The sequence below is a fragment of the Grus americana genome, chromosome 29 (genome assembly GCF_028858705.1).
Source record: "Grus americana isolate bGruAme1 chromosome 29, bGruAme1.mat, whole genome shotgun sequence".
Lineage (NCBI taxonomy): Eukaryota > Metazoa > Chordata > Aves > Gruiformes > Gruidae > Grus > Grus americana.
This window is the reverse complement of record NC_072880.1, coordinates 3,312,445-3,340,072: the sequence shown is the minus strand read 5'-3', so window position 1 is coordinate 3,340,072 and position 27,628 is coordinate 3,312,445. Positions and strand designations below refer to the sequence as shown.

At 63.9% G+C, this 27,628-nt stretch overlaps 7 protein-coding genes across 9 annotated transcripts; 4 read left to right on the top strand and 3 right to left on the bottom strand.

Annotated features, from left to right (window-relative positions):
* Nucleotides 1-508: 508 nt before the first annotated feature.
* SDHC (succinate dehydrogenase complex subunit C) lies at nucleotides 509-11,562 on the bottom strand. The gene is made up of 6 exons (XM_054806131.1): nucleotides 11,517-11,562; nucleotides 7,612-7,668; nucleotides 6,710-6,811; nucleotides 5,857-5,918; nucleotides 3,455-3,618; nucleotides 509-1,470 (listed from the first exon to the last, which is right to left on the bottom strand). Exons 1-6 carry the CDS (start codon nucleotides 11,534-11,536, stop codon nucleotides 1,366-1,368), a joined length of 510 nt encoding a protein of 169 aa, XP_054662106.1. The 5' UTR covers nucleotides 11,537-11,562; the 3' UTR covers nucleotides 509-1,365.
* A 1,064-nt stretch (nucleotides 11,563-12,626) lies between these two features.
* MPZ (myelin protein zero) lies at nucleotides 12,627-15,375 on the top strand. The gene is given in 6 exon segments (XM_054806122.1): nucleotides 12,627-12,941; nucleotides 13,371-13,537; nucleotides 13,631-13,844; nucleotides 13,926-14,061; nucleotides 14,177-14,237; nucleotides 14,386-15,375. Coding segments are annotated over 6 exon segments (945 nt in total). The 5' UTR covers nucleotides 12,627-12,877; the 3' UTR covers nucleotides 14,689-15,375.
* A 1,400-nt stretch (nucleotides 15,376-16,775) lies between these two features.
* On the bottom strand, nucleotides 16,776-18,399 carry PCP4L1 (Purkinje cell protein 4 like 1). Its single transcript, XM_054806138.1, has 3 exons — nucleotides 18,269-18,399; nucleotides 17,900-17,954; nucleotides 16,776-17,485 (listed from the first exon to the last, which is right to left on the bottom strand). The coding sequence occupies exons 1-3, from the start codon at nucleotides 18,275-18,277 to the stop codon at nucleotides 17,340-17,342; spliced, it is 210 nt and encodes a 69-aa protein (XP_054662113.1). The 5' UTR covers nucleotides 18,278-18,399; the 3' UTR covers nucleotides 16,776-17,339.
* Nucleotides 18,400-18,769: 370 nt separating this feature from the next.
* NR1I3 (nuclear receptor subfamily 1 group I member 3) lies at nucleotides 18,770-21,685 on the top strand. 2 transcript variants are annotated; one of them, XM_054806117.1, is made up of 9 exons: nucleotides 18,770-18,889; nucleotides 19,213-19,429; nucleotides 19,750-19,880; nucleotides 20,292-20,464; nucleotides 20,544-20,752; nucleotides 20,829-20,974; nucleotides 21,066-21,182; nucleotides 21,264-21,369; nucleotides 21,458-21,685. In XM_054806117.1, the coding sequence occupies exons 2-9, from the start codon at nucleotides 19,227-19,229 to the stop codon at nucleotides 21,585-21,587; spliced, it is 1,215 nt and encodes a 404-aa protein (XP_054662092.1). In that variant the 5' UTR covers nucleotides 18,770-18,889; nucleotides 19,213-19,226; the 3' UTR covers nucleotides 21,588-21,685. The 2 variants fall into 2 exon arrangements, with proteins under 2 accessions (XP_054662092.1, XP_054662091.1); XM_054806116.1 differs by having other exon boundaries at nucleotides 18,793-18,889; nucleotides 19,195-19,429; nucleotides 19,723-19,880.
* TOMM40L (translocase of outer mitochondrial membrane 40 like) lies at nucleotides 21,649-24,223 on the bottom strand. The gene is made up of 9 exons (XM_054806123.1): nucleotides 23,866-24,223; nucleotides 23,555-23,622; nucleotides 23,366-23,458; nucleotides 23,071-23,172; nucleotides 22,849-22,954; nucleotides 22,652-22,774; nucleotides 22,453-22,529; nucleotides 22,276-22,378; nucleotides 21,649-22,204 (listed from the first exon to the last, which is right to left on the bottom strand). The coding sequence occupies exons 1-9, from the start codon at nucleotides 23,963-23,965 to the stop codon at nucleotides 22,065-22,067; spliced, it is 912 nt and encodes a 303-aa protein (XP_054662098.1). The 5' UTR covers nucleotides 23,966-24,223; the 3' UTR covers nucleotides 21,649-22,064.
* A 1,069-nt stretch (nucleotides 24,224-25,292) lies between these two features.
* Nucleotides 25,293-26,239, top strand: LOC129197564 (apolipoprotein A-II-like). Of its 2 annotated transcripts, none has more exons than XM_054806134.1 (3): nucleotides 25,293-25,441; nucleotides 25,765-25,985; nucleotides 26,066-26,239. In XM_054806134.1, the coding sequence occupies exons 2-3, from the start codon at nucleotides 25,783-25,785 to the stop codon at nucleotides 26,181-26,183; spliced, it is 321 nt and encodes a 106-aa protein (XP_054662109.1). In that variant the 5' UTR covers nucleotides 25,293-25,441; nucleotides 25,765-25,782; the 3' UTR covers nucleotides 26,184-26,239. The 2 variants fall into 2 exon arrangements, with proteins under 2 accessions (XP_054662109.1, XP_054662110.1); XM_054806135.1 differs by having other exon boundaries at nucleotides 25,314-25,441; nucleotides 25,773-25,985.
* A 238-nt stretch (nucleotides 26,240-26,477) lies between these two features.
* UFC1 (ubiquitin-fold modifier conjugating enzyme 1) lies at nucleotides 26,478-27,592 on the top strand. The gene is made up of 6 exons (XM_054806132.1): nucleotides 26,478-26,637; nucleotides 26,732-26,799; nucleotides 26,922-26,985; nucleotides 27,060-27,136; nucleotides 27,225-27,315; nucleotides 27,398-27,592. Exons 1-6 carry the CDS (start codon nucleotides 26,515-26,517, stop codon nucleotides 27,467-27,469), a joined length of 495 nt encoding a protein of 164 aa, XP_054662107.1. The 5' UTR covers nucleotides 26,478-26,514; the 3' UTR covers nucleotides 27,470-27,592.
* The last annotated feature ends 36 nt before the right edge of the window (nucleotides 27,593-27,628 follow it).

Sequence of the window (27,628 nt, the reverse complement as noted above, 5' to 3'; positions counted from 1 at the left end):
TGGACCGCTTTCCCTCCTGCCACTTCAGGTCTCCATCACAAACCCGATGAGGAGAGCATATGTTCCCCATAAAGCCGACATTTTGCCAGCTGATGATGCAAACGGGAAGGAGGATCCTTCCTGGAGGAGCCGAGACCCTCACTGGGACAGGAGAGCTCCTGACAGGGAGCATCCTCTTTGCAAAGCTTTGCTCCTGATGGCAAAGGTTAAAAATTGGCCAGTTTGAACAAAAATCTCTCGGACCTCGTGTAGGCATTTGTACCAGCACAACAACTGCGGTCCAGGTAGGAAATTCCTTTCAGCCAGGCTGGCAGCGTTTCACAGACAAGTCAACCTGCCAGTTCCAAAGGTCAGGCAATACACCTGCCTCCAAAGGCTGCAAACAGTTTGTTTTTCCATCACTCGGCTCCTCTGGAAGCGGTGATTCCTGGAATCCCAGAGCAAAACACCCCTTCCCCGCTGACTTTGCCTCAGTGAAGCATCAAGCACAGACAACAAACTCAGTGGCTCAGCGTGAAGGATCAAGGCTGCTTTATTGCAAAGGTGGACGAGCAACAAGTGCTGAAACAAGAGCTGGTGGCAACACGTGACCGGAAAACCACGTCCCTTCCATTGTGCCAAACAGAGTAACTTCCTAACAGGGGAAAATCGGACGTTTTCTCTGGCAGGGGCTGCAGGACACCAAAGCTGGGTGAATTGTGACATTTTTGAGGATAAGGAGTCAGGACTGAACCTCTGCAGGTCTAAGCACCCCATCCCAGCTGGCTGGCGCTGCCAGGCTCGGAAAGCGCAGGGTCCCGGTGCAGCACCAATCACCCATTCCCCTCACGGGTGCTGGCGTTGGCAGCTCCGCCTGCTCTCCCTGCCCTGGCACGGGCTGCCTCAATGGAGATGCTTGTCCTGTGGCGGGCCTACACACGCACTACCAGCCGTCCCCGAGCCCACTCGGACCTGCAGGGACACAGATTCAGCATTGTCTCAAACTTGGGGACAGAGCAGAGAAAAGAAACGCCCTGGAGTTTGCCTGGAAGAAGCTAGGCAGCTCTCTGCGAGCAATTGAACGTGCTGGGATCAGCTGTTAATCTGTGCCCAGCTTTCTGTGGCTGCTTGGGCGTGCGGCACAGCAGGAGACAGCCCGGCCTGTCCTCCCACCTGCTAAGAGACGGTTAGCATATCACCCAGGCTAATGAAAAGCAACTCTGATCATCCACGAGATTCGCGAGGAGGGGAAATGCCGCCTTCCCCAAAGATTTACAATTACTCAGGAGCCTATCCTCCTGCCTCCCTCTCCACACACGTCTTGAGGTGGGCCAGGACGGAGAAAATCTTCCAAAAAAAAGGGAGGCCATCAACAGGGAGGCACCTTCACATCGCCGCGAGGCCAGCAGAGGAGAGCAGGGTCAAGATCAGGACCAGCACCCCAGACTGGTTGACCTGGGGGATCTTGAACCCCTTCCCCATGTCCCATGCCTGCAAGAGAGAAGAGACACAGCAGGGTTAATTCAACCGGGCTGGGATGGTCCCTGATGGCAGATGTGCCAGATGCAGGCAGAAAGGCACCTCTTTCTGATGAAAGCCTGCAAATCTGCCCCAAAAACAGCCTTTGGACCACTGGGTACAGACCAGAGGGAGGGCTGCAGGTGTCGGTTGCTGCAGAGCAAGGGGGCAGGGGTCTCCCTGGGTGCAGGCACATGTGCACTGTGCCAGAGGAAGCTTATCCCCCACCAAGCCCCCCCCATCTATCGGCCAAGCCGCCCATGAGCTCTCCCTAATCCCCAACAGCCGCAGCGCGCCAGGTTCACTTCAAAAGCGGCAGCTGCTCTCCGCTTGCTTCTCTCCTGCTGACAGAAATAGGTTATAAAACACCACGCAAGCCACAGATCTGAGGCAGTGCCAACATCCCCAGGGGCAGAGCCGAGTGGTGGGGGTTAGCCGCAGCCCCCCACACTTCCGTGTACCTCCCTGGGGTACGGTGCAAGCCATGGAGGCCAGGCTGAGCCCCAACGGCAGGGAGGGATGCTGGAACAGCACCCCGGAGCTGGGTGTCCTCGGTTTCCATGTGGGTTTGCACCTCTTGGCTGACTTTGGCCAAGGGAAAGCAGGGTAGCTGAGGGCAGCCCGAGGAGTGCACGCTCCCTCCCAGCCTGCCAGCAAGCCCTCGGGGCTCAAAGCAGAGAAGCACCTGGGGCAGAGGCCCTAAAAACTGAACCTGCTCCCTGTTGACTCCCCCTCTGTCACTGATGGGTCGCAGCGCAGCCAGGGGCCAACACTGCTGGTTTCCTTCTCAGACAATTTAATTGGCATCCTAATATATATGTCCAGTCAGAGACTTCAGCACGCATTCGACTCAGGATGCTCTGAACAAGCAGCTGGTTATGACTGCTCCATTTGCCCCACAGCATCTCCACGAGCGAGAGGGTCTCAGCCAGCTGCAGGCCCCGTGCTCTGAGACCTCATCTGACGCCAAGCACTTAAAAAGCAGATAACGAGCACTCGCAGCACTGCCGGCCAGCCACCGGCCGCCCCGAGGACCTGCGGAGAGGGCTCCTCTCACAGCACACAGCTGTTGTTCACCCCAACAGCTTGGCCAGACGCCTCCAGGCACTCTGACACCAGCACCTCATAACAGCTGCCCTCGGGTACAAGATACAACATCCAACAGTGCTCACGTCCTGTGTTTCTGTGCTGGAAAAACTGGGAGCTGTCAGCACCCGCAGCACGAGCCCATGTCTGCAGCGCAGCTCCGCACGTGATGCTCCTGCCTAGAGCAGAAGGATCGTGTCACGCTCCAGGCCAGCTGCCTTTGCAACTTGCTCCCGTAAAACCAAACTTACTTGGAGCTACAGAAAACACAAAATCCTCTACAAAAAGCAGCACATCTTGTACTGTTCCCAACAGGAATCTCTCAGCTCTCCGGCTCCCCTCCTTCATCAAACACAGGAAGCTCGGCTGAACGAAGCTGCTTGTTCCACACTTCAGCCCAGGGCAAACATCACAGGTTACTTTCTGTGCAGGCAGCGCTGTCTTCAATCCTCTGTCACACATCCTCTGGGCTCATTAAACACAATAAAGTGCTTGGAAGATCACAGCGCAATGGCTGCATGACGAGGGTGACATAAAGAGCAAGGAGTGGCACTTCTGCAGAGCTCGAGCCCACGGCTCTGTGGACACGTCCCCCGGCTGTAACGCTGCTCCTGCCACCCCTCGTCCGTCTCCTGCAGCCGAGGAGACACAGGGGGATGCTTCAGCCACCTGTGCTGCCTGGTGAAGTACCAACGTAGCAATGCTCTTTGCAACTTAAATGTACCCAAAAATAGCACCAAGGTTCTGAAGCACTTGAGGTGACTAATTCCCATTTCCAAGGGCACCTTCCCAGATGCCGCACCCAGCACTCCCGCAGCCGACAGACGTTTCCCTTCCCTCACACCCCCGGCCCCTCGTGGAGACTACTCACAAGGTGTCGGACTCCGTTCCAGGTGTGGTAGGAGAAGGGGAAAGCCAGAGCAAATTTAGCAGAGTAGATGAGAGCAGGGCCGAGGCTGAGCGACTTCACCATGGCCAGGTAGTGGGGAAACTGTTCTGGGAGCAGCAGGGCAGCCAGACCGAAGAGGGAGACACCTGGAAAGACAAAGCCTACAAGTCAAGCCAGCAGAAGCGTTACCAACCCCTCGCTGCCTGCCAAGAGAGCCAGGCCACCTCTATGTTTCTGGTTTGGTGACACAGCCTGAACCACCATCAGCTTATGGTAGCTTGCACAGGAAGGAGGAGGGAGAAGGGCTCTGCCCATCTGGTGGCAGTGCCAGCTGCACTGTGACAATGTGCCCTGGGGTGCTGAGGACTCAAACTGGGGCAGCAACGCCCTGCATCTGGGTCCTGCATTACTCATACAACACCCAGAGACCAAACTGGTGTGAGCTCACGCAATAGCAGCCAAACCAGCCCAAATTCAAGTTTAAAGGGACGATGAAGTTCAGAAATGTAAGGTGGCAGCTCTTCAGCAAAGCACTCAGATCCACATCTCAGAACAGAAACCCCTCCGCTGCCAGTCACCAACACAGACAGTGACCTAGCAAGGCTGCCTTGGTGGGATCAGCAAAGGCACCAGCAGACAAAGAAGCAGCCTGACACGCGTGGCTGCACTAGCTGCAGGAGCCGCGGCAGCTTCCCCTCCTCATTTCTAGGCCAAGAGGGTTTCTACAGATGGTGCTGCCAAAAGAATGGGAACGATCGCAGCCAGCAGTCAGCCAAGTCGCGATTCACTCTCCGCTCAATAGCGCCTGATTACACTGCAGCATGCTAGCTCGAGCGCCTAGGCTGAGGCCGGTGCTGCCAGCGTGAGTCAACCAGCTGCTTCCTCGTTCAGCCACTTGTCTCCTCAATGGCCTTTGTGTTCGCCCTGCAAGAAGCGCAGGAAGTTGGAGGCTCCTGTAATTACAGGCCTTGACGGAGAAGAGCTGAACGCTTCCCCCTCCTTCTCCTGGCTGCTGAGCTGTGGTCAGCAGAAGCGATGTTCCTTCGTGCTCAATCGGCCTGGGAAGGGGATGATTTCCCCCCCGGCAGAGGCTGATGGATCGGAGCAGAAAGGCAACAGTGAACCTGCCAGCTCGGCCCATCTGACAGCAAGCTGGACGAAGCCAGGCACGTCCTGAGCTTCTGGAGATAAAGTCCCAAAGCGGGGCGGTGCCAGCAGGCAGCCTTTCTGGCCAGTTCCGTGGCTGCCACGCAATGACCTGGATTCACGCGTGGAGCAGGGCATGCAGCCACCCCAAAGGAGCCAGCTGGGCTCACAGGGTGCACGTAGCAAAGTCACCTTGTTGCACTCAGGGCAGGCAGCCGTTGGCTGCTCTCCTGCAGAGGATATGTGCTGCCCTTTGCAAGGCAGAGCTGGGCAGAAGTCGGCTTGTCTGGGAGGAGCAGAGCCTGGGGGCAGAGCTGAGCCCTCCCCAGGGCTCTGCCATACTGACATCAGAGCAGGAGGGCACGCAGGTGCCCTTTTCCCAGAGACCAACTCCCAAACCCTCACGGGAGGCTGGGCTGGGAAGGGCAGGCTGCAGCCCTCGCTGCTCCGTCTCGCTCTGCAGAGTGAAGAATGCCAGTCCTCAGTCCTGCACATCTTTTCTGAGCCCCTTCACTCCCTGCCCTTCTGCAAACACCAACCCAGCTCCCCCTCCTCAGCAGGGAGCTACCAGAGAAGCACCTTCCTGCTGCCATGAGAGCGCATTAATGGAAATAAAAGAGCCTTTCACAGTTAGACATCCTATCACTTAGTCAAACCATGCAAGTCAAATTGCTGGAGGGAGTTTATTGGTTTAGATGCTGGCACCGCCTTCTCCACCACCAGGATCTCTGGGAAAGCAGCAGCCACTCCCAGGAAGCTGAAAAACTTCACCTGTGCTAAGGAAAATCCTCTGAGCTCTCCCTGCCTGTCAGTCTTTTCCCTCACACAGGGTCTTCTGTAAGGGTAAACCAGCAAAAAACAGACCCAGAAGAGAAGGGCTGAGAAATGAAGCAGCAGATTGGCCTTTTCCAGGCTGGGGAAGGCACCAAAGAAAGCGGCCAGGCCAGGCCAAGTGCTGCAAAGGCTTCGAAGGCTTTTATGTACAGGGGAGCATCGCAGCCTTTGCAGGACTGGAGCCACTCGCAGCACAAGAGGACCCAGGGACAGAAAAATGGGGATGGGAACAAAGCAGGGCAGACCACAAAGCACAGGTTTCCCAGGAGAAAACCCATCGCTGAAGCTGGGGACAGAGGAGAGAAAACGTCTGCCTGGAGTCCCATCTCCGAATCATTCAGAGGGGTCTTCCCTCCCGCAGCCCCCTCCCTCCATCACCATGAGCAGGTAGGAGATGCACGCACCTAAGCTCAGCGCAACGCCAGTGCCCCTGTGCGTGATGGACATCGCCATGGGCAGGGACCACCTGCAAAACAACCAACCTCGTCAGCAAAACAGGGCACAACACCAGGGAGGCCTCGGGACAAAGCACAGCCCGTCTATTCCTAGACAGCTCCGTGCTGCTGGGCGGGTATTTCTGCACTCGGAGTTATTCAAGGAATCCAGCCAGAGCAAAAGGGGAGAGACAGGGGAATTTGCAGAGGCAGCTTGGGAATGGCAAATGCCACTGGCACGGGTTTGGGAAGGGGAAGGGCGTCTGCTGAGAAAGCTTAAAGGGAGATGAAAGACTCCCTGCAGTTGAGGAACTGGGGCAGGGTTTTGGCATCCGGGCTCATGGATAAATGAGAGAACCTGGAAAAGTGACAGAGGTGGCCACAAAGAAGCCATCACCTTTCTGAGAAGGGAACTCAAGAGCCCCGAGTTGGCCTCCTGCCCCCACTCCCGAGGACGGCCAACTCCGCAGCGGGACACGCCATTCTGCGTAACCGCTCTCTGCCTTTCAACAGCACATCTGGAGACAATGCCCAGCCCGAGCACCCCGAGGCGCAGCTCTGGGGGGACTGTACCCGTCCCGCAACACCCCGTATGAAAACAGCGAGTGTCACCAACTCCGTGGGGGAGGCTGTGATCGCCGTCCCCAGCTCAGACTGTTCACAGTGCAATGTAGAGCGTGTCCCCGTCCTCTGCCTGAAGGGGCAGCAGGAACACACGCAGCCCCCCATCCGAGGGTGCCTCTGGGGATGGGGCTGGCCCCAGTCGTGTGCCAGAGCCCAGAGCTGCCCCAGCACAAAGCTGAGGAGGCCAAGAGGCTCTTACTTGTAAATGGTGACGTGAGGGGACAAGGGACGATTGGACTTGGTGTTCTTCTCCCAGAAGCGGGCCATCTCCTCCTTGGCCGTCGTTCCCATGGGGACAATGCTGCAAAAGAAGAGGAGACGGGAGGTGCGGGGAGACGGGCAGCATTTTACCCCTTCGCGCTCCGCAGGGCTTCGCTGCGGCAGCTTTCCAGCTCGCAGGACGCGAGGTCCCGGCTGACCTTGACTAGAGCAGTACAAAGAACAGCTCCAGCTGTGCGTGGACACAGGCAAGGAGAGGATCACTGCCAGCTCTCCCAAGTGAATAATAATAATACGCAGGATGGGAAGCTGCTGCACTGGAATCCACTCAGCCAGCGGAGCCGAGCCACCCCCCCCAGCACCACCCAAATCAGGGTATAGGATATCAGATAACACATTATATAATACTGATAACATGCAACCTGCTCTTTCCTGCCATGGTAATTGCACACTGTACCAAATAAAGAGCTTGTAATTTAACGTTCCCGAGATTACACAGCAATTACACTTACAGCCCAATTTAGCAGAAAATAACTATTTCTCCCTAAGCCTGGCAGCAGGAAGCACAGGAACAAGAGGGCTTCTGCAGCTCCCAGCCCTCCTCAGGTGCAAAGCTGTTGCACAGAGCAGCACCCCCTGAGAGACCCAGGCCAGCCTCAGCAGCCAGCCACGCTCTCCCTTCATCCCCATCCACAAGCTCTGGCCTCTCCATAAATAGGCCGTGCCCTCGCGGTGGTGCCCTCAGTAAGTGCCCAGCCAACACATGGTGTTGATTGACCAGAATTCCTAAGCGGATGGAGCACGCACATGCCCCAAAGCCTCAGATGGGATCCCTCAGGGAAGAACTTAATCCCGTTACTCTCAGTAAAACCTCGGACTCACTGTCGCACTGAGAGGCCAGGGCCAAGCCGAGCCAGCAGGCATCGCCGACCAACACATCTGCAAGAGAGAAGATGGAAAGGCTTTGTGAGTGCCAAATAAACATCTGAAAATGCCAGCAAAGTGGGGCTGGGGAGGGGATTCAGCAGTTCATATCTTAAAATCAATCTTAACATGAGAGGATCTGGGCTGTTCCTCAACAAATCTTCTCTCTCCTACACTGAGCTCTAGAGTCTCTAGACTTTGCCTGGGGGTTCACTCTTTACGACACCCTGTAATTAGTCTACTCAGCTGTAATACCTTGTTTGTAAGACAAGACATAAACATCACTCTAAGCTCACAGCTACACTGAGGCAGTCCATTTTTCACTCTCACTACAGCAATTATTGGGGCGGGCGGCACACATCCCCAGAAAGGCACATCTGCCAAGCTCCGCGGAAAGGGCTGGTTCAGGCCACTGCCCTCCACGTGTCCAAGATGAAGACATCAACCCCCTTTCCTCCAAACACTTTTTTTGTTACAGCGTTTCGCTGCTGCCATTCGTTAAGCTCCGAGCACCGGCGAGATGGGAGATCACTGTCACAGCCCAGCACAAGCAGCATTTCAGTCGCGCTGAGGCTCAAGGCAGGAGGTAAAAAGGGATTTTGTGGTGCCTGAAAGAGTGGGTGCCGCTCTCTACGGAACGATTGTAGTAACCGTGACTGACATTCAAGGGCATGTCTCCAGGAACGGGGAGGAACAGGCCCCCAGCCCAGCGCAGCTCGAGCGTTTGCAGATGTGGGCTGGAATCTGCAGCGCCCGCTCCTCTCCAGGACAAAGCGTAACAGGCAGCGCTGCCTTTCCTGACGACACGACACGACAAGAACGAGGTGTGTAATAATGTCTGGCGCGCTCATCTGCAGCACAACGACAAACACTAATTAATCTTCTCAAACGCACAGGCATCTGTACCAGCATCTCCTGCTGTTTCACTAACAGTGGTAGATAAACGAAGCTCTGCTGCTCTTCGGTTGTCCTACAGCCAGTCTCGAGGACAGCTCCTCACCAGGTGTGAATCCAAAACAAAAGTCATTATTATTAACCACTCCGAGTTCCTGTGTAAATGATTGTTAGGATGTTTCCTTTCAAAATCCTCCCTCATGTTCAAAGGCTGGACTTGAAACACAGCAGGTTTTTAGGAAGGCGTCCTGGCTGGATGTGTGAATTTTCGGCAATGCAGAATCCACCCCATGCTGCAGTGCAACATTTCTGACTGAAAACCCCTCTTTGAACCATCTCTAGTTTATCAACTCCCTCCCTGAAATGCAGCCTGACAGCAAGATCTGAGCTTCAGGGGGACACAGCAATGGCTGAGCCCAGCCAAACCTGCACCAAGCCCACCATCGCGTCCGAGAGCAGCCAACAGTGGATCCCTGGAGAAAAGTCTCGGGGAACACATGGGAGCACCCGCCCGCACATGCAACTCACACGCTTCCTGAGCCAGAGGGTTTCAGTCCATAACAAATGGCCTTTTTTGCCATGAAATCGCATTGCCATCTCCCACTCCCCCCAACTTTCAGCACAAATTCTCACAGCCTAACCAAACGTGGAGAACCAGATCCCTGCTTGTCCCCAGCCCCCACAGACCAGCGCCCGGCCACCGCCTCCCGGTTCTTGGCCAGGAGAGAGGAGGTGAACAATAAATCTCTACTCACAGACCATTAATGATTTATGCCCCCCTCAGTCCTCTTTTCCAGATTAAAAGGCTCAACCTACTTCACCTCTCCTTCCACAGAAGCTGCTCAACACCTCTTCTGGGGGCTGGGGTGGTAGAAGAGTGAGGGCCGGCTCCAAATCACACACAATATTCAAAACAAGAATAAAATCCACAATGCGCTTGTGTTTTTTCAAAGCTAAACTCCCCAGCAAGAACTCCCCATCCTCTTGGCTCAATTTTAATTTTTTTTTTTTTTAGATGCAAAGCATTACATCTTGCTTCAGCGCAATGACTATTGCTTGCAAAACACAGCCCTCCAGCTAAGCAATCAAGGTCACTCTGTACCAAGGACCTGTCCTCTTCATTATTTATCATTCTCTAAGTTGTTGCATCTTCTCCAGCTCTCCCTCCATTAACTTGCATTTTCTTCCAGATCACTGACAGTTTTTTTAAAAGAAGAATTAGCCCTAAAAAAGGATCCTCCAGATCCCCACTAAGAGCTCCCCACGGCACCCCAGCCAACTCCCGCTCTGCCCCGCGCCCGAGGAGGGTGCAAAGACTCAGGGGACGCCCGGAGAGTGATAATGATCGGGGACTTTACAGAGTGCAGCCACTTGCACAGGGCTGGAGAAGTACAAGTGTAAAGCGGCAGCTTAAACGAGATGTCTATGAATGTCCGGGTGGTGGAAGGGCACCGGGTGCACACACCCCACCACGCAGCTGGGTTAGCTCAGGAGGAGAATTTCGGGAGTCGCGGCGGACAGCTCTGGAGCAGCATCAGCTCAGCGTCACGTTGACAGACATCGTTAACATTTATCCTGCAAGACAGGTCTATAAAAATCACTCAGATTTCACCATGAGGGAGGCAAATGAGAAGTGATTATACATGCTTTTTCATCTGACAAGCAGAAGCAGACACGAGATGAAGTTATCAGGTGCAGGATGAAACCAGAGCAAGCAACTTTTCTCTTGTTTTTCAAGCAGCGGCTGCGGGGTGCCTGCCCCAGCAGGTATCGGAGCCCCCCCACCTCTCCCATTGCCGGCAGATCCTGCCTTTAAACAAACCCGCACACGCAACAAAGAGCTTTCCAAAAAAGCATGACAGCTCCAACTGCCGCTAGAAAGAGAATATATTATAACGAAATCCCAAACACCGTCTCCAGGCTGATATCAAAGAGACTGTTGGGAACGGGGGGTTGGGCAGGGGACAGTCGCAGCCTCGAGGAGACAGAAAACTTTCTGGTGGGGGTGGTAGATGGAAAGAGGCACCTTCAGGCCACGCAAATGCAACGCCCTTCCCCATCGCTGCTCAGTGCCACGGGCATGGTGGGACACGCTCCCGTGTGGGACCGCTGAGCTCCTACGAAGCCACCAGCACCCTGTTGGGTGGCCCTGCGAGGTGGGGGACACCCCCCAGCGCTGGCCGGGTGGTAACGCAGACATTCGTCCACCCAGTCAAGGCCACCAAGAACGAGAGGGGTGAGACGGCAGGCGGGGAGCAGGAAGGAGCAGCGCTGCCCTTGTCAGCAGCAATAAAGTGCCAGCTTCACCCACAGCCGGGACGATCTCGGCCCCGCAGAGCTCCCAGGCCTCGGTTCCCCTCCCGCAGCCCAAGGGGGACCAGGCACCCCGGGGGCCCGCTGCGGCGGAGGGGCCGCACGGTTCAGCCGCCCGAGGGGGCGATGCCTCCCCGGCTCCCCGCAGCCGCGGGACCGGGGCGGGGGGAAAAGAGGGGGGAGCGCAGGGACACGCGGCCCGTTCTCTGTCTTAAACACACCAAGGGACGAGTCACAAAGCATCGGCGCTTCCAGAGCCCCTGCACCGGCCGTGCCCGAGGGCGCAGGGACCGGGGCCGGCCCGGGGGGTACCGGGCCCAGGGGTTGTCTCCCGGGTGCGGTGGCGTGGCCCGTCCCCGCACCGGGGGCCGTTACCGTTACCCACAGTCGAGCCGGGGGCAGGAACCCGTACCGGGACGGGGTACCCCGCGGCCCAGCCCCGCCGGGGCTCCGTGCGCGGTTCCGGGACGCCCCCGGCCCCGCGACGCCTCCCCCCGCTGGGCTGCCCCCTCCCGGCGGCACCGCGGACCGGCCGAGCGGCGGAACCCGGCCCCGCCGGGACGGGACAACCGGCCCGTCCGCCCGCGGCGCCGTGCAGCCGCTCCCGGGGCCGCGGATCCCACCAGGGCGCCCAGCCCGGCCCTCCCGGGAGTCACCTCAACGCCAGCGCCGCCATCTTGGAGCGCCCCGCACGCCGGAAGCGGCCGTGACGCACTTCCGCCCTCGCCGCCCGGGGCTGCCCGTTACTCCGGGAGTGCGCGATACCCCGGGGGTGCCCGGTACCCTCCGCCACCCGCCCCCCCCCCCGGTACCCCGCTACCCTCCCCCCCGGTACCCCCCCGGGCCGCCCGGTACCCTCCCCCCCCGGTACCCCTGGGCTGCCTGGTACCCCCGGTAACCTCCCCCCCCCCCCGGTACACCCCCGGTACCCCTGGGCCGCCCGGTACCCCCCCCCCCGGTACCCCTGAGCCGCCGGGTACCCCTGCCTGGGGTTCCCATTATCCTGCAGAGCGGCCTGGTAGCCCCCCCCCCCCCCCATTACCCCCAGAGCTGCCCGTTACTCCCCCTTTCCCCCCCCCCGGCTGCCGGGGGCTCCCCGGTTCTCCAGCACACCAGGACCCTCTCGCCCGCAGCTGCGGCCAATGGAGGACGTTAAAGCAGGAAAATCTGACCCACGCAGTCCTCCTTCCCCAGCCATGAACTCTTTGGGTCAATAAAACCTCCTGAGGAAAGCCGTGCTTTGGAGCGTTTCACCCCAAAACTTCACTGGCTCCTCAGCTGGTGGCAAAGCAGCCAGGGGTCGTCGTGTGAATCCCTGCCCTGGGCTCGGCACGGTGCGGCGGCACTTCGGCACAGATGTGCCCCTCGTCCTGCAGCTGGAGCTGGCCGGCTCCACGCTCGGGGGAGAGTCCGCCACCACCCTCTCAAAGCTGTGTTCTCACCCCAAAATGGAGCCAGAGCAGGGGCTGCTGGGAGTGCACTTGGCCGGAGCCGGCAGTGCCAGCTGGGGAGCCCCACGCGGTGGGGCCGGAGTGGGGACCACGCCGGAGGGTGCCGGCAGCTGGCCCATGGCCCCAGGACAGGAGGGGATGCGCCGGTGGCCCACGGCACAGTCAGCGTGAGACCCCAAGCCCCACCAGGACCAGGGACCACGGCCGTGCACCGGTGCCCTCCAGCTCCGGCCACATTCCTGCCGAGCCGCCTCCGCCACGGGCGGGAATGCAGCTGGACAAAGGGCGCTGTGTGCCCGGCCCCCCCACCACATGCTTCCCCCTCCTCATCCATCGCCAAACTAAATGCCCCCTTTCAGCCCGGGGCACCCAGCACCCCTTGGCCCCCACCGCCCCGGCTGCCTGGCGCCCATTGGCCCGAGGCCGGGGCGCCGCCAGCATCATTCGGCGCTGCTCGCTCTTAAACCTCGGCCCCCGTCCCGCCAGCACCCTTCGGCACACCACCAGGCCCCGTGCACCGCCAGCCCTCCATGCAGCTCGGAGCCTGCCGGTGACAGGCAGCCACAATGTTGCAGGGTGCCGGGGACAGCGGCAGCCTCCTCCTCCTCGCCGGGCTCCTCTCGGTGTTGGGTAAGCCGGGGAAGGGGGACCAAGGCTGCTGGTCCCGAAATCCTGATCCTGGATGCTGGGGGGTACTGGGCTGCGAGGAGAGTCCCAGCACCAGCCCCTCCCTGGGGATGGGAGAGGGGTGCTGGGTGCCAGACCCAGCCCTGCCGGGGTCCCTGGGGATCAGCTGGCACTGGGACACCGTCCCCTTCGAGTCGGCTCTGGGGACAGCAGGCAGAGGCTCCCTGCAAAGGCACCCACGGTGGCACAAAGAGCCGCTGTCCCCCGCCAGCCTTTGTGCTTTCTCCGGGACCAACAAAAGCCCTTTGGTGGCGGCGCGGGGCTGGGCACGGAGCTGGTGTGGGGGCACAGACCGGCCAGCAGCCCCGGTGATGGGCACCAGTCCCGTGCCGGGGTCCCCCATGGGGCTGACGGGTTTGTGCCCCCTGGCAGGGCCGTCCCCGACGTCGTCCATCCACGTGTATACGCAGCGGGAGGTGTACGGCACCGTCGGCTCCCACGTCACCCTCTCCTGCAGCTTCTGGTCCAGCGAGTGGATCTCCGAGGACATCTCCATCACCTGGCACTTCCAAGCCGAGGGCTCCCGTGACAGCATCTCCGTAAGCGCCCACTCTGCTTCAGGGCGCGGGGTGGCCCTGCCGTGCCCAGAGCCACCGTAACCCTGATGTCCGTGTGTCTGTCCCCATCGCTAGATATTCCACTATGCCAAGGGCCAGCCCTACATCGATGACGTGGGCAGCTTCAAGGAGCGGATGGAGTGGGTGGGCAACCCCCGCCGCAAGGACGGCTCCATTGTCATCCACAACCTGGACTACACCGACAATGGCACCTTCACCTGCGACGTCAAGAACCCCCCTGACATTGTGGGCAAATCCTCCCAGGTCACGCTCTATGTCTTAGAGAAAGGTATGGCACCAGCGGTCCCCTCCCTGCCTCAGTTTCCCCACTCTGTCCAGGGATGCTGACGGGGCGCTGGTGTCCCCACAGTGCCCACCCGCTACGGTGTCGTGCTGGGCTCCATCATTGGCGGGGCTCTGCTGCTGGTGGCCGTGGTGGTGGCCCTCGTCTATCTCATCCGCTACTGCTGGCTGCGGCGGCAGGCAGCCCTGCAGCGACGGCTGAGGTGAGCCCCGCCACCCAACCGGGGTGAAACCACCCCGAAACGGGACTGCCAGGTGGGACCGGGGGGAGGTTTGGCCTTTCTAAGCCGCCTTTTTGCCTTTACACCCCAATTTTAGTGCCATGGAGAAGGGGAAGCTGCAGCGATCAGCCAAGGATGCGTCTAAGCGCAGCCGGCAGGTGAGTGCCGAAGGGTTGGGGAGGGCAAAACGACCTGGCTGGGGGGGGCAGATTCCCTCTGCTACCTTTTAGGGTGGGAGGAGAGGCTGCGGGGTGAAGCCCCCGGGGTGGGGGTTACTGTGGCACCGATGCTGCCCCATCCCCGCAGGCACCTGTGCTTTACGCCATGCTGGACCACAGCCGCAGCACCAAGGCGGCAAGTGAGAAGAAAGCCAAGGGAGCCCCGGGAGACTCCCGCAAGGATAAGAAATAGCGGTTAGCGGGCAGGGAAGGTACCGTGGGGGCGGGCGACGGGGCCCCCCGGCCCCCCAAAGTCGTCATGACCATCGAGATGGAGCTGCGGGGGGAGGGCGCCGAGGCTGCCCGCCCCCCGCCCGCCGTCCGCTCCCCCAGCAAGGGCAGCCTCAAGAATGCCCTGATGCAAATCATCAAGCCAAACTCGGGGACCTGATGCCCGGCCGCCGGCAGAGGGGGGGGGCCAGGACACGGCCCCCCCGGCTCTGGGAAGCGGCTGCCCTGAGCACGGGACCCAGCGAGGAGCGGGGTGTGGTCCTCGCCCCGGGTCCCCCAGCCTTGGGGACACCCCAGCGTCCCCCTGCCCCGAAGCCCCTCGGTCGGTACCTTCCTCTGCGCCACCGCTGCCCTGCCCAGCCCTGGGCACTGATGTAATTTTTCTGTTTGAAGATGCAACCACTGAATTTTGGGTCTGTCCCCCCCCGGGCTGCCTTGGTCCAGCCCCTCCCCAGGGACCTGTGGGGTCCCCGTGGGACCATGCCGCCCCCATCCCTCCCCTGTGTCCCCTGTGCCCCCCCCAAACCAGTCTCTGGGAGGGTTTCTCTGCCCCCATCGTTGCTCCTTTTCTGGCCGTTTTCTCGTCTCTCCCCGTGACCGAGCCCAAATGACGTTGCGGGGTGGCCCCCGCCCCGTCCCCTCCGTCCCGCTCCCATCCCCCATTAACCCTCCTGCCCCGTAACCCCCAGCCCCCCCCGCATCAGCCGGAGCCTCATGGAGGAGGAGAGGCTGTGGCTGGGCTGGAGGCGCTGCTGGTGCCCATTCACCCTGGAGCCAGGCGCCACTCCCTGACATGTTTTTCTATGCCCTGTCTGTGTCCCCCCATCCCCACGGCGCCATTAATAAAACTGACATCTCTAGGAGCCCAGCGTGTGCCCCAGCTTGTTGTTCCCCACTCGAGGTGGGGGGTGTCTGCAGGGTGTGTGCATATGTGTGTGCGCAGAGGGTGGCTGAGCACTTGTGAACTCATTGCACAGAGGCCCGCCAGCTCCCGCGTGGAAAGAGGCATCGCTGCTGCTGTGCCTCAGCTTCCCCAGGAGTGAGGTGATGTGTCATTGAAGGGCATCCTCCTGGCACCCTAGGGCCCCCCCTTGGTTGGAGAGGGCTGTCCCCAAGCCTGCACCCCACCCCAGGGCCAGCTTCCCCCTCCTCCCCATCCAGCCATTAATTAAAGCTCACTCCAGTTAATACAGAGCTCAAGTCTCAGGTCCTGCCCTGGGTGCACTGCCCCAGGCATGGCCATGGGGTGGGTGGGGAGGGGGGGGTCTCCCTCCATGGCCATTGCTCACCCAGCAGCAACTGTCACCGTCCTGGCGGGGGGGCTCATCGCTGGGGGGGGCAGTGATGGACTGACTGTGCTGGAGCGGGAATGCTCCCACCCCCGGGGCTTGGCATCAGCCCACAGCCCCATGCGACTCCCTCCCTCACCAACACAGCCGGGGCCCCCGTGCTTCCCCCCACCAGGTCTATAATTGTCTTTTCCCTAATAAGTCTGCAGAGCGAGCAGGGGGGCAGAGCCTGACCCCGGCGTCCCGGGGGCGTCCCCTGGGCCCTGCCTTTCCCTTGGCCACTGACGCTGTTTTTCTTTCCAAGGAGCTATTTCTGCCAACACGCTGCGGCTCCACACCGGGTCCCAGTGTCCCCGGTCACCCCACAGCATCGGGCACCATGCTGGAGCACACAGAAATCCCGGTGCAAATCCCCCCAATGGCTTTATTTTAACCACCCCAAAGGACTCGTTTCCTCACCGGCAGCAGCCCAGGTACCTCCTGCAGCTGCTCTCGGTGGGAGCCAGGGCTGGGAACCGCCACCGAAGCTGGCCCCAAGCAAAACTTTGGTGCCTGGAGGGATGCGGTGCCGCGAGGCCTTCGTCCCCCAAGGAAGAGGGGCAAACGGTGGCATGAGCGGTGTGATGGGAAACGAGGCCATGGCTCTGGGGGCTGAGACCCAGCAGCCGATATATTAAGCAGAATTTCATGGGGAAAAACCCCAGTTGGAGGGTGATGGGAGATCCAGGAGGGGGGGCGGTGGTGAAGCCATTCCCAAAGCATCAGCCAAGGAGCCCCATACCCAGGGGGGGAACCCTCCACCCACATCCCAGGGATGCCCCTGCCTTTGCCCCCCCTACGTGAAGGCAGCCCAGCCCCAGGGACTGCAGCCACCCCCCCAGAAAACAGGGACCCAGGGGTCCCACGGGGTGGGAGACCATCCCCACACCCCCTCCCACAGACCACACGCCAGCCCAGCTCCTCTTCCCCATGGTTTATTCTTTACACATGCTAAAAGCCATCCCCCGGGCAAGGGGACGGTGACAATGACAGAAGTGTAGGGAGGGGGCAGTGCAAGGATGAGGAGCCCTGTTTTCCCATGGTGGGCTGCAGCCTTCAGCAAGACCTGTGTCCCATCCCATCCGTGTGTTGTGTCCGTCATCCCCCCCCCCCCCCCCAGTGTCCCATCCCCTGGGACAGGACAGGGGCTTCCCCTGCTCAGGGGACTCTGGTGCCCCCCTCACACATCCCCAGCATTATTGCCATGGACAGGGAAATGGGGGCTGCCCCAGGGAAAAGGGCATTTCTGCACCATCCCCTCGCACAAGGGCCACCTCCACTCTGGGGGACACAGGACTCAGCCGTGTACCCCCCCACATCAACACACCAGCTTCACCCAGGGTCCTGGCTCAGGGGTGGGCGAGGGGTAGTGAAGGGCTGAGCCCCCTCGGCTCCGGCACGGCGGAGGTCAGGATGGGGCCGTGCCCACGTGCAAGAGCAGGGTGCCCACTGCAGGCAGGGGGTCCCAGGACCCCGCAGCCGCTCAGGGCCCCAACTCCTTCTTCCGCTTCTGGAAGCGGCGGAATTTGCCCTGGATGGCGAGCGCGGCTTTCTCCGTCTCAGGCGCGTTCAGGTCGATGTCGATCTGCTCCTCCTCCTCCTCCACCTTCTTGGGGTCACCAGCTTTGGCTGGAGGGGGGATGACGACAACACAGGGGCTGTCCTGGTTACAGCCTGGCATCCCAACTCACCCCAGCACCCAGGAAGCACCCTAACCCCCGCCTCCGCACAGCAGGGTACACCCGGGGGGGCACCCCATCCCTCCCCTCAGATGAGGGGCACCCGCAGGGGGGCACCCCATCTCCCCCCACCCCCAGGGGACAGGGGAAGGACAGAGCAGGTCCCCAAATCCATCCAGGTGTCACATTGCACCCCACCCCCCCATACTGGGGACACAGACCCTGGAGGCTCCAGGGACAGGAGCACGCAGCGGGGTCCCAGGCACCGGGGCAGAGCAGGGGTCTCAGGGGGGCACAGGACAGAGGTGACACCGGTGCCGGGACACCCCACAGGGTGCACCCCGACGGTGCTGGGGGTCCTCACCTTCCTCCTGCTCGCCGGGGGCCTCCGCCGCGGAGGGGGACTCACGGGGGCTGCGCTGCAGGGAGAAAGGGGTTCCCGGGGGTGACACGGGCTCCCCGGCAGCAAACCCACACCGGGGGGGGCACGGGCTCCGCTTTACCGGGGACCGTCCCAGCCACCGCGGTTTTCCCTCGGGGTGCAGCATCCTCCCTCCCCGCCCGGTTCCCAGGGCACGTCCTGCCCGTTACTGAAAACAAGGGGAAAAAGGAAAACCCTTGCTTTGCCCGGCACCGGCACCGGCACCGGCACCGGCACCGGCACCGGCACCGGCACCGGCACCGGCACCGGCACCGGCACCGGCACCGGCACCGGCACCGGCACCGGCCTCACCTCGCTCATGGCCGCTCCGGTGCCGCCGCCGCTCTCGGTATGCGGCGCCCCGCGCTCCGCCGCCGCCTTTATAGGGGCGCGGATGAGTGACGGCCAGAGGTAGCCAATGGGGCGCGGGGCCCGGCGGGGACCCGCCCTCCCTCGTGTCTCCCCCCTCCCTCCCCGCCCCGAGCCTCGACGCCCCGCGGGGCCGCAGCCGGGGGGTCCCCGGGAGCCGGAGGGTCCGGAAGCTGGGGGGTCCCGGGAGCCGGGGCCGTGTCACCACCTGAGCTGCTGCCTTCCCCAGGCACCCCGAGGCGGGGGACACCCGGGGGCGACAGGCCCTGCGAGGGGAGGGGACGCTGCCGGCGTCACCAGTGGCAGGTGACCACCACGTGTGTGTCCCACCGCCTGTCCCCTGCCTGTCCCCTCCGTCCCTGCCTGTCCCCCACATCTGCCTGTCCCCACCTGTCCCTCCACGTGCCGCCTGTCCCCGCCTGCCGCAGCCTCGCTCAAGTTCAAGGTTCAAACTCCACAGGGCTCCGACTGGGAGGCAGCGGGGACGAGCAGGGGCCGGGTGGCCCCTCGCTGTGTGGCGGCGAGCACCGGGCACCAGCTGTACCAGTGGGCACCGGGTTCCAGGTACCGGCACCAATGGGCACCGGCCGCCTTTGGGGGTGTCACGCGGACAGTTCGGTGGTGGCCGGGGCGGGAGGTCATGGTGGCAGGGGGGTGCACAAGGGCAGCGCACCGTGGGGTGGGGGGACACGTAGGGGACGGGATGCAGGAGCCGGTGTCAGGGCAGTGGCCGTGGGACGGGCAGCACTGCCTGCAGGGTGCAGTGCCAGGTGTTACCTGAGCAGGAGCCATGGTGTGTGTACACACACACACACACAGCTGTACACACGCACGCACGCACCCCTGTACACGCCCGCCCCATCCTGCAGGCTCTGTCCTCCCTGCAGTCCCCCCGGTCCGGATGCCATCACCCACGTCCCCGGCCATGTCCGTGTCGAGCCCCTCAGACCCGGAGAGCAGCCCCCTCATGCTGCCGGGACCCCGGGTCCCCAGGGAGGACGACGCGGAGCCCGGGGAGAAGAAGGTCTGTGCCGTGTGTGGGGACCATGCCACCGGGTACCACTTCCACGTCATGACCTGCGAGGGCTGCAAGGGCTTCTTCAGGTGGGGGCTGCCACCGGGGGGGACCCAGGATGGCATGGGACGGGGGGGCAGGATGGGATGGGACAAGGGGACAGGGCAGGATGGGATGGGACAAGACAAACGGTGGGATGGAACAAGATTGTCCCACAGACAGGGACTGGGTGGGACAAGAGGGGACGGCTGCTGCCACCCCGTGCTCGGGCCACCCACCTTTTCCAGGGCACAGCGGTGATGGGGTGCTGGGGGTTGGAGATGGCCCCTGCCCCAGAACATCCTGTCCCCCAGCCCCTGCAGCCCCTCTGTCCCCCCCACAGGGTCTCACAGCTCCCGTGTCCCCCCAGGCGCTCCATCAACAAGGGCGTCCGCTTCACCTGCCCCTTCGCCCGGAGCTGCCCCGTCACCAAGGCCAAGCGGCGGCAATGCCAGGCCTGCCGCCTCCAGAAGTGCCTCGACATGGGCATGCGGAAGGACAGTGAGTGCAGTGGCACAGGGACCACAGAGTGGGGGGGACACCGGGGGGAAGAGGGGGACATGGAGCAGAGGGGAGAGGGAGGACCTGGGGGAAAAGGGGATGAGAGGGACCTGGGGGGGACAAGGGGACCAGCCCGGGTGGGAGGGGACAGGATGGGGCATGATGGGGACACTGGGGCTGTGATGGGACAGGGAAGGGGGGGTGTGGAGGCGCTGTGGGGTGGGAGGGGACAGCAAGGGATGGGGCATAGAGGCGACAGCAGGGTGGTGCGGGAGACGGGACAAGGGGGATCCCCTTGGAGAGAAGGGACCACGGGGAAACGGTGGCTCCGAGCACCTCAGGGAGGAGGGGGCCATGCCACCGGTGACCCCAGTCCCTGGTCCGGGGGTGATGGTGGCGGCGCGGCGGCAGTGATCATGTCGGAGGAGGCGCTGCAGCAGCGACGGGCACTGCGGGGGCAGCGGCGGTTGGCACGGGAGCAGCCAGGGGGGCTGACGGCAGAGCAGCAGGAGCTCATCAGCATCCTCATTGCGGCCCACCAGCGCACCTTCGACTCCAGCTTCTCCCAGTTCACGCACTACCGGGTGAGTGGGGCCCCTGGGACCCAGCTGCCCCCGCGGGCACCCTGGCACAGCACTAACACCCCGGCTGCCACCGCTGCAGCCCGCTGTGCGCCTCTACGTCCCCAGCCCACGGCCGCAGAGCCCGCCAGAGCCGGGCGTCCCTGCCCCGTGGCCGCCATCCCCACAGCTGGACTGCCTGGATGAGGATGTGCTGCCCGACGTCTTCTCCATGCTGCCCCACTTCGCCGACCTCAGCACCTTCATGATCCAGCAGGTCATCAACTTTGCCAAGGAGATCCCAGCTTTCAGGTGCGGGGAGGGGGGCATGGGTGGGAGGCCCCCCACCGCCACCCCGGCCCTGACGGCTCCTCTCGCCCCCCGGCAGGACTTTGCCTATCGATGACCAGATCTCGCTGCTCAAAGGGGCCACCCTGGAGATCTGCCAGATCCAGTTCAACACCGTCTTCAATGCAGAGACCAACGCCTGGGAGTGCGGGCAGCACTGTTACACCATCCAGGACGGAGCCCTGGGTGAGGGGGGGGGGGGGGGACGGCAGCACTGGGGAGCGGGGACAGCCGTGTCCCCGTCCTGGCTCACCCGTCACCACCGCACTCCCCCCAGCTGGATTTCAGCAGATCTACCTGGAGCCGCTGCTCAAGTTCCACATCAGCCTGAAGAAGCTGCAGCTGCATGAGGCTGAGTACGTCCTGCTCCAGGCCATGCTGCTCTTCTCCCCAGGTAGGGACCGTGGTGGCCGCGGCGGCGGGACGTCCCCTCAGCCCTGCTGACGGCCACCCACCACCCTGCCTGCACCCCCAGACCATGCCGGCATCACCCAGCGGGACTTCATCGACTGCTTCCAGGAGAAGGTGGCCCTGACGCTCAAGAGCTACATCGACCACCAGCACCCCATGCCCGAGGGCAGGTACGTGCAGGGGGGTTGGCACAGCCACGATCCCCTCTGCCGTGGGGACGGCCTCCAGTTCCGAGCCGGACGCTTCCCCCCGTCCCAGGTTTCTCTACGCGAAGCTACTGCTGCTGCTGACGGAGCTGCAGACGCTGAAGGTGGAGAACACGCGGCAGATCCTCCACATCCAGGACCTGTCCTCCATGACGCCGCTGCTCTCCGAAATCATCAGCTAGAGCCCGCACTGAGCCCTGGCCCCTGGCTGCAAGCACCAGGGCTCACCAGCTACCACGGCACTTTACAGGGCAGAGTAAAGCTCCTTTATTTTTCCAGGCTCCGTGGGTCTGTGCACGCAGGCGCCGCCGGCACCTCCAGCCCCCGCTGTGGCCCGGAGCCACTCCCTGCGCTGCCAGAGGGAAACCAAGGCAGAGCAGCGGTGGGAGCAGAGGGAAGCGCGGTGCTGGGGCGAGGAGGGCGACGCGGGTAAACGCCAGGGCTGACAGAGGCCCCCCAGCCCCGAGCGGCAGCAGCTCCTCAGCCTGAAGGTGCTAACGGCCACCGCACGTTGTCACACAGTGTCCCCGGGCCGTGAGGGACCAGGTCCCCCCGCCACTGGCATGAGAGCGGAGCCTGGCTGACACCCCCGCGGCACGGCACGGCGCGGCAGCTCCCTGAGCAGGACAGCGGCACGTGCCGCCCACCCGCGCGGCCCCTCAGCCCACGATGACGCTGAAGCCGCAGTGGAAACGGTTCTTCCAGTGGTTGAGGAAGGCGCCCAGAGCCAGGGTGACAGGCAGGGGGGGCAGCTTCTTCTCCAGCACCCCCCCGACACTCCAGTTACTGTCCAGGAGCCCTGTGGGGGGAACAGGGTGAGCACCCGGCCGGCACCGGGGGTGCCAGGTGCTGGCGTGGCTCCTCACTCACCTCTGAAGACCATGTTGGCCTGCGGCAAGTTGAGCTGGTAGCCGAAGGCAAAGGTGGTGTCCTGCAGCCGCGTGTTGGCCTCCAGCTCCACCCCGACCTGCACCTGGGGGGCAGAAAACATGAGACCCCAGGGGGATGGGGACACGCGGGGGATGGGGACACGCGGGGGACACTCACCTGCTCGTTAGCTCGGTGGTAGTAGCTGGCGTGGGCGCCGCCGTACCCCACGTTCAGCGTCGCCACCCACTTCAGAGCTGGAAGAGAGAAGCAAAGCGGAGGGCGAGGGGAGCCGGCGCATCCCCCCTGGGGCCAGCATGGCAGATGGGACCCCCGGGGCCGTGCCCGTGGCTCCCTCAAGCGCGGGGTGCCCGCGTACCCGTGTATTTGCCCGCCAGCGTGAGGATGGCTCCCTCCTCCCCTGGCCGCCGGTGGTAAACCATCTCCCCGCCCAGGACCAGGCGGGACGTGACGCTCTGGAGGAAATGGGCCACCAGGATCACTGCGGGGACAAGCACGGCCCTCAGCGCTTGGCTACCCCAGGCCTGGCAGCCGGATGGGGGTCATCGCGCTCACCGGACTCGCCGAGGAGGTCGGGGTTGCCCAGCGTGAGGGTGGCGGTGCAGTCGTCCCCCCGGTATTCACCGTCAAACTGCCACGTCACAAACTTGGCCTGGTGCGTCTGCAAGGGGACGGGCACCACGGCGGGTCCTGCCACCGTCCTGCCACTGCCGTGGGGTGACGGTGACACCCTGGCAGCCCCCACCCCACGCAGGGCCCTCTCCCACCCGGTCCCACCTGGAAGACAGCTTTGGTGCGGATGCGCTCGGCCACGAGGTGCATCACTTGGGCGTTGAGGCTGCCGCTGTTGTCCATGTCCCCGACCAGCGTGGGGAAGGCCTGGGGACGGGGGGGGGGGTGTCAGCCAGGGGGGACAGGGACACTCTCACCCCTGTCCCCAGCTTCAGCCACAGGCCAGGACCCCCTTGCCCCCCGGGTAACCCCCACCCATCCTGGTGCCGTTTCAGAGCCTTGCGGCCACCCCCGGGACACCCCCCATCCCCAGGGCCACCCCCCCGCAGGGGGGCCTCACCTCAGTGGGGCCAAGCTGCCGGTCCCCCACGAAGGTGGCGTTGAAGTGGTAGCTGGAGGGGCCGAGGCTGCTCATGTGAACCGTGTGTGTCACCTGCGGCGACAGTGCGGCGGCGGGGTCAGGGGGTGGCCAGGGGGTGGCGGCGGCCCCCCCAGTGCAGCCCCGTGGGTCCCTGTGTGTCCCCCTGACCTGGAAGTGGCTGCTCAGGGTCTTGGTGACGATCAGCTTCACCCCCTCCATCTGCTGCGGGAAAACATCTGGGAGAGACGGGGGGGGGCTGAGCAGGGACACGGGCCCCCCCGCCCCCGGGGACACCGCTGCCAGCCGCCCCCGGGCCAGCCCCCCGGTGCCACCCCGCCTCTCCCAGGGCCACCCACAGCCCCCCCCCCGCCCCCGTCACCCCGGTGCCGCCGGGACCCCTCACAGCTGCCGGTGACCCCCCCCCGGTGCCCGGACCTGGTGTCCCCCCGGTGCCCGGTGCCCCCCCCCCCCGGCCCCACCTTTACACTGCCGGTGCAGCTCATCGAAGCTGCCGGGGCTGCCGAGCGGCTCCCCCCGGCGCGGGGCCCGGGGCGCGGCGGGACCCAGCACGTTGCCCATGGCCCGGCCCGGCCCTACGGCCGCCCGCCCCCCCCGTCCCCGCCGGGCGCCGCCATCGCGGGCGCGGGCGCTGCCGCCACCGGAAGCGGCTTCGTGAGGCCGTGCCCGCCCGAGGCCGCCGCCACCATCGCGGGTGCGGGCAGTGCTCGCCGCCCATTGGCTGAGCCCGCGGGGGCGGGGCCGCGCTGAACCCCACTCCCCGGACCCTCCGGCCCCGTGAGGCGCCGTTCCGGGGCTGCCGCGTTCCGCTGCCCGTTCCCCGTGTCTCCCCACGCGTGTCCCATGTGCCCCACATCTCCTCCCTGTCCTCGCCCTCCGCATCCCGTTTGCCCCCTCATGTCCTGTTCCCCCCACGTCCCCTCTGTCCCTCTCCCTAGTTCCCTTCGCGCCCCATGTTCCCTCCCCACCTCCCTGGACCCCGCCGCTGCATCCCAATTCCCCTCCGTGTCCTCCCTGTGTTCCCCCCCACGCCCCCTCCCCGTGTCCCCTCCTTGCCCCCCCACACCGTGTCCCTGGACCTTCCCCATGTCCACCCTGTCCCCGTCCCCTGCTGCCGTCACCAGCAGCTTTCCTGGAAAGGGCTTGGAGGGGAAGGGGCCCCGGTGGCCCCACTGGCCACCCAGAGGACGAAGGATTTTGCCCCCGGTGCCGCCCAGGTGCCCTTTGGCCGCGTGTCCCCAGACAGCGCTGGAGCTGGCCCCCAGCCCGGCCCTGCAGTGGGGTGTCCCCAGGCTCCCCCCCCCACGGGTGCCCCCTCCGGGACCCCAGGGGACGGCCCCCGCCTGCCCTGCGCTGAGTCACACCGTCACGTTGGCGGCCGAGGGTCAGCGATAAGGCGGACGATGACCTTCGGCCGCAGGTGCTGGCAGTGGCTGGGGTGGGCCAGGGCGTGCAGCCCCCCAGGGTGACCCCACTGAGCCAGGACCCTGGGGTGGGGTGGCCACTGGGACCTGTGGGCTGGGGCAGAGGGGCTGATGGGTGCTGGAGTGGGGGTATGGGGGGCCCTGGGGTAAGGGGGGGCCCTGGGGCTGCTCCAGGGGTCCCATGATGCTGCAGGGTTACAGCGTGTTGTGGGGCTGCAACGCACCAGGGGGTCACACGTGCTACAGGATCACGACGTGCCACGGGGCCACTGCATGCCACAGGGCCACCAGCCAAGCCCCCACTGCAGCAACCCCGGCCCCCAGGGACACCCGCAGCCATGATCCCTGGGCTATTGTCACCCACTGCCTGCATCCTGCCCCAGGGCCACGGGGCTCCAGGGACACAGGGATAGGACCCCAGGGGTGTGAGGCCACCCCCAGTGAGGACGAGGAGGGGCCATCCCCCACAGTGACCCTTATCCCCACTGTGTTTACCCAGGCTGCGGTAGGGGCCGACACGGCCCCCTTGGCCCAGGGGCGGGAGCTGGCCTGGGGGATATAAGCATCCGCTGAGGGGGCACCCAGAGCGCCGCACCCCCAGAGTCCTGCCCAGGTGAGTGGCAGCCGGCACCCAGCACCCGGGCAGGACGGGGCTGTGGGGCAGGGATGGGGCAGGATGGGGCAGGAGATGTCGCGGGATGGGATGGGACAGGAGTGGGGCAGGATGGTGGCAGCGGAGCCGTGGGGCTGGGCTGGGAGCGGGCTGTGGGGCAGGAGGTTCCATGGGGTGGGATGGGACAGGATGGGGACGCCGGGGCAGTGGTGGGACAGGGAAGGGGGGGTGTGGAGGTGCGCTGGGGCGGGAGGGGACAGGAGGGGACAGGAGGGGACAGCAGAGCTGTGGGGCAGGCCTGGCACCGCTGACCGGCCCCCCAGCCCCCCAGCCCTGCCAAGATGAAGGTGCTGGTGGCCGCCCTGCTGCTGCTCTGCGCCTGCTGCCTCCAGGCCGCCCTGGTGAGGCGTGGCATCCCAGACGATGAGGCCACCCCCCTGGGCACCGACGATTTCTTCACCCAACACTTCCAGTCCTTCTCCGACTTTGTGACCAAGGACCTGCCCCAGAAGCTGCAGACGGAGAAGCTGCGCAGCCAGGCTGAGTATGGGGGGGACGGGGGGAACTGAGGGTGCCCCTTGGCTGCCCCTCAGGCCCCCCCTCACCATCCGCCTCTCCCCCCAGGGCCTACCTGGACCGGGCCAACAAGCAGCTGGCCCCGCTGGCCCAGGAGCTGCAGAGCAACTTCTACAACTTTTTTTCCTCCCTGGTGGACATGGTCAAGGCTGAGGGGCAGCCCTGAGCCCCACCATGACAGCCCCTGCACACCCCCCCGTGACAATAAAGCTCTGAAGCCGCCGCCGTGTCCCTGGTGCTGTGGGGCCCGGGGGGGTGGGGGGGGATGAGCGCGGCTGAGACCCGACAAACTCAGTTCTGCCAGCACTAAAGATGGGGGAGGCCAGGATAGCGTCGCGCCCTGCCCGTGCCCCTAGTAAAAATGGCGGCACGAATCCGCAAGCCCCACCCTCACTGTCGCGTTACGCCCCTAAGCAAGATGGCGTCGCGGGGCGCAGCGCTTCCGTGAGCGTCACTTCCGCCCCGAGCCAAGATGGGCCGCTTCCGGCGGCGGGGAGATGGCGGAGGAGGCGGCGCGGCGGGCGGTGGCGGAGCTGCCGCTGCTGCGGACGGCGGCGGGGCCGCGGGATCGGGAGGGCTGGGCGCCGCGGCTGAAGGAGGAGTACCGCGCCCTTATCCAGGTGTGCCGGGGCTGCCACCGCCGGTTCGGGCCCCCCGTTACCCCCCCGGTCCTCCCCCGGTCCCGCTCACCCCCGCTTCCTCCGTCCCCCCCAGTACGTGGAGAACAACAAACGCGCCGATAACGACTGGTTCCGGCTGGAGTCCAATGCCGAGGGCACCCGGTGGGTGAGCGGGGCTGGGGAGGGCCGGGTCTACCCCCGCCCCGGGGCCGCTCCGGTGTCTGGGGCGGGGGGAGCCCGGGATTGAGGGGCGTGGGGGGGCCGGTCCCCCCCGTGTGTTGCAGGTGGTTCGGGAAGTGCTGGTACGTCCACGAGCTGCTCAAGTACGAGTTCGCCATCGAGTTTGACGTGAGCGGGGAGGGGGTGGGCGGGGGGGGGGTGCGGGGCTGGGGGGGCTGCTGACCCCCCGGCCCCCCCCGCAGATCCCGGTGACCTACCCCTCCACCGCCCCCGAGATCGCCATCCCCGAGCTGGATGGGAAGACGGCCAAGATGTACAGGTGTGTGTGGGGGGGCTGTCCTGGGGCTGGGGGTGCCCCCGCGTCTGGGGGGGGGCTGGGGGGGCTGACAGCTCCCTCTTCCCCTCAGGGGGGGCAAGATCTGCCTCAGCGACCACTTCAAGCCCCTCTGGGCCAGGAACGTCCCCAAATTCGGCTTGGCCCATCTGATGGCACTGGGGGTGAGTCGGGGGTGTCTACCCGTGGGGGGGCTGTCACCCGTGGGGGGGTCCCCACGCAGCTGCTCACCCTCTGTCCCTGCAGCTGGGTCCCTGGCTGGCCGTGGAGATCCCCGACCTCGTCGCCAAAGGTATCATCCAGCACAAGGAGAAGTGAGCGGGGTGGGGGTGGGGGGTGCTGCCCTCCCCCAGGAGGGTCCCCCCCCTCCCCCACAGCTGCTCCCGCCACCCCCCTCCCCTCCGCTTCGCTGCTGCTCCCCAATAAACTCTTCAGCCCCCACCTTGCCCCTGCCTGCTGCTCTGGGGGGGGGTCCCG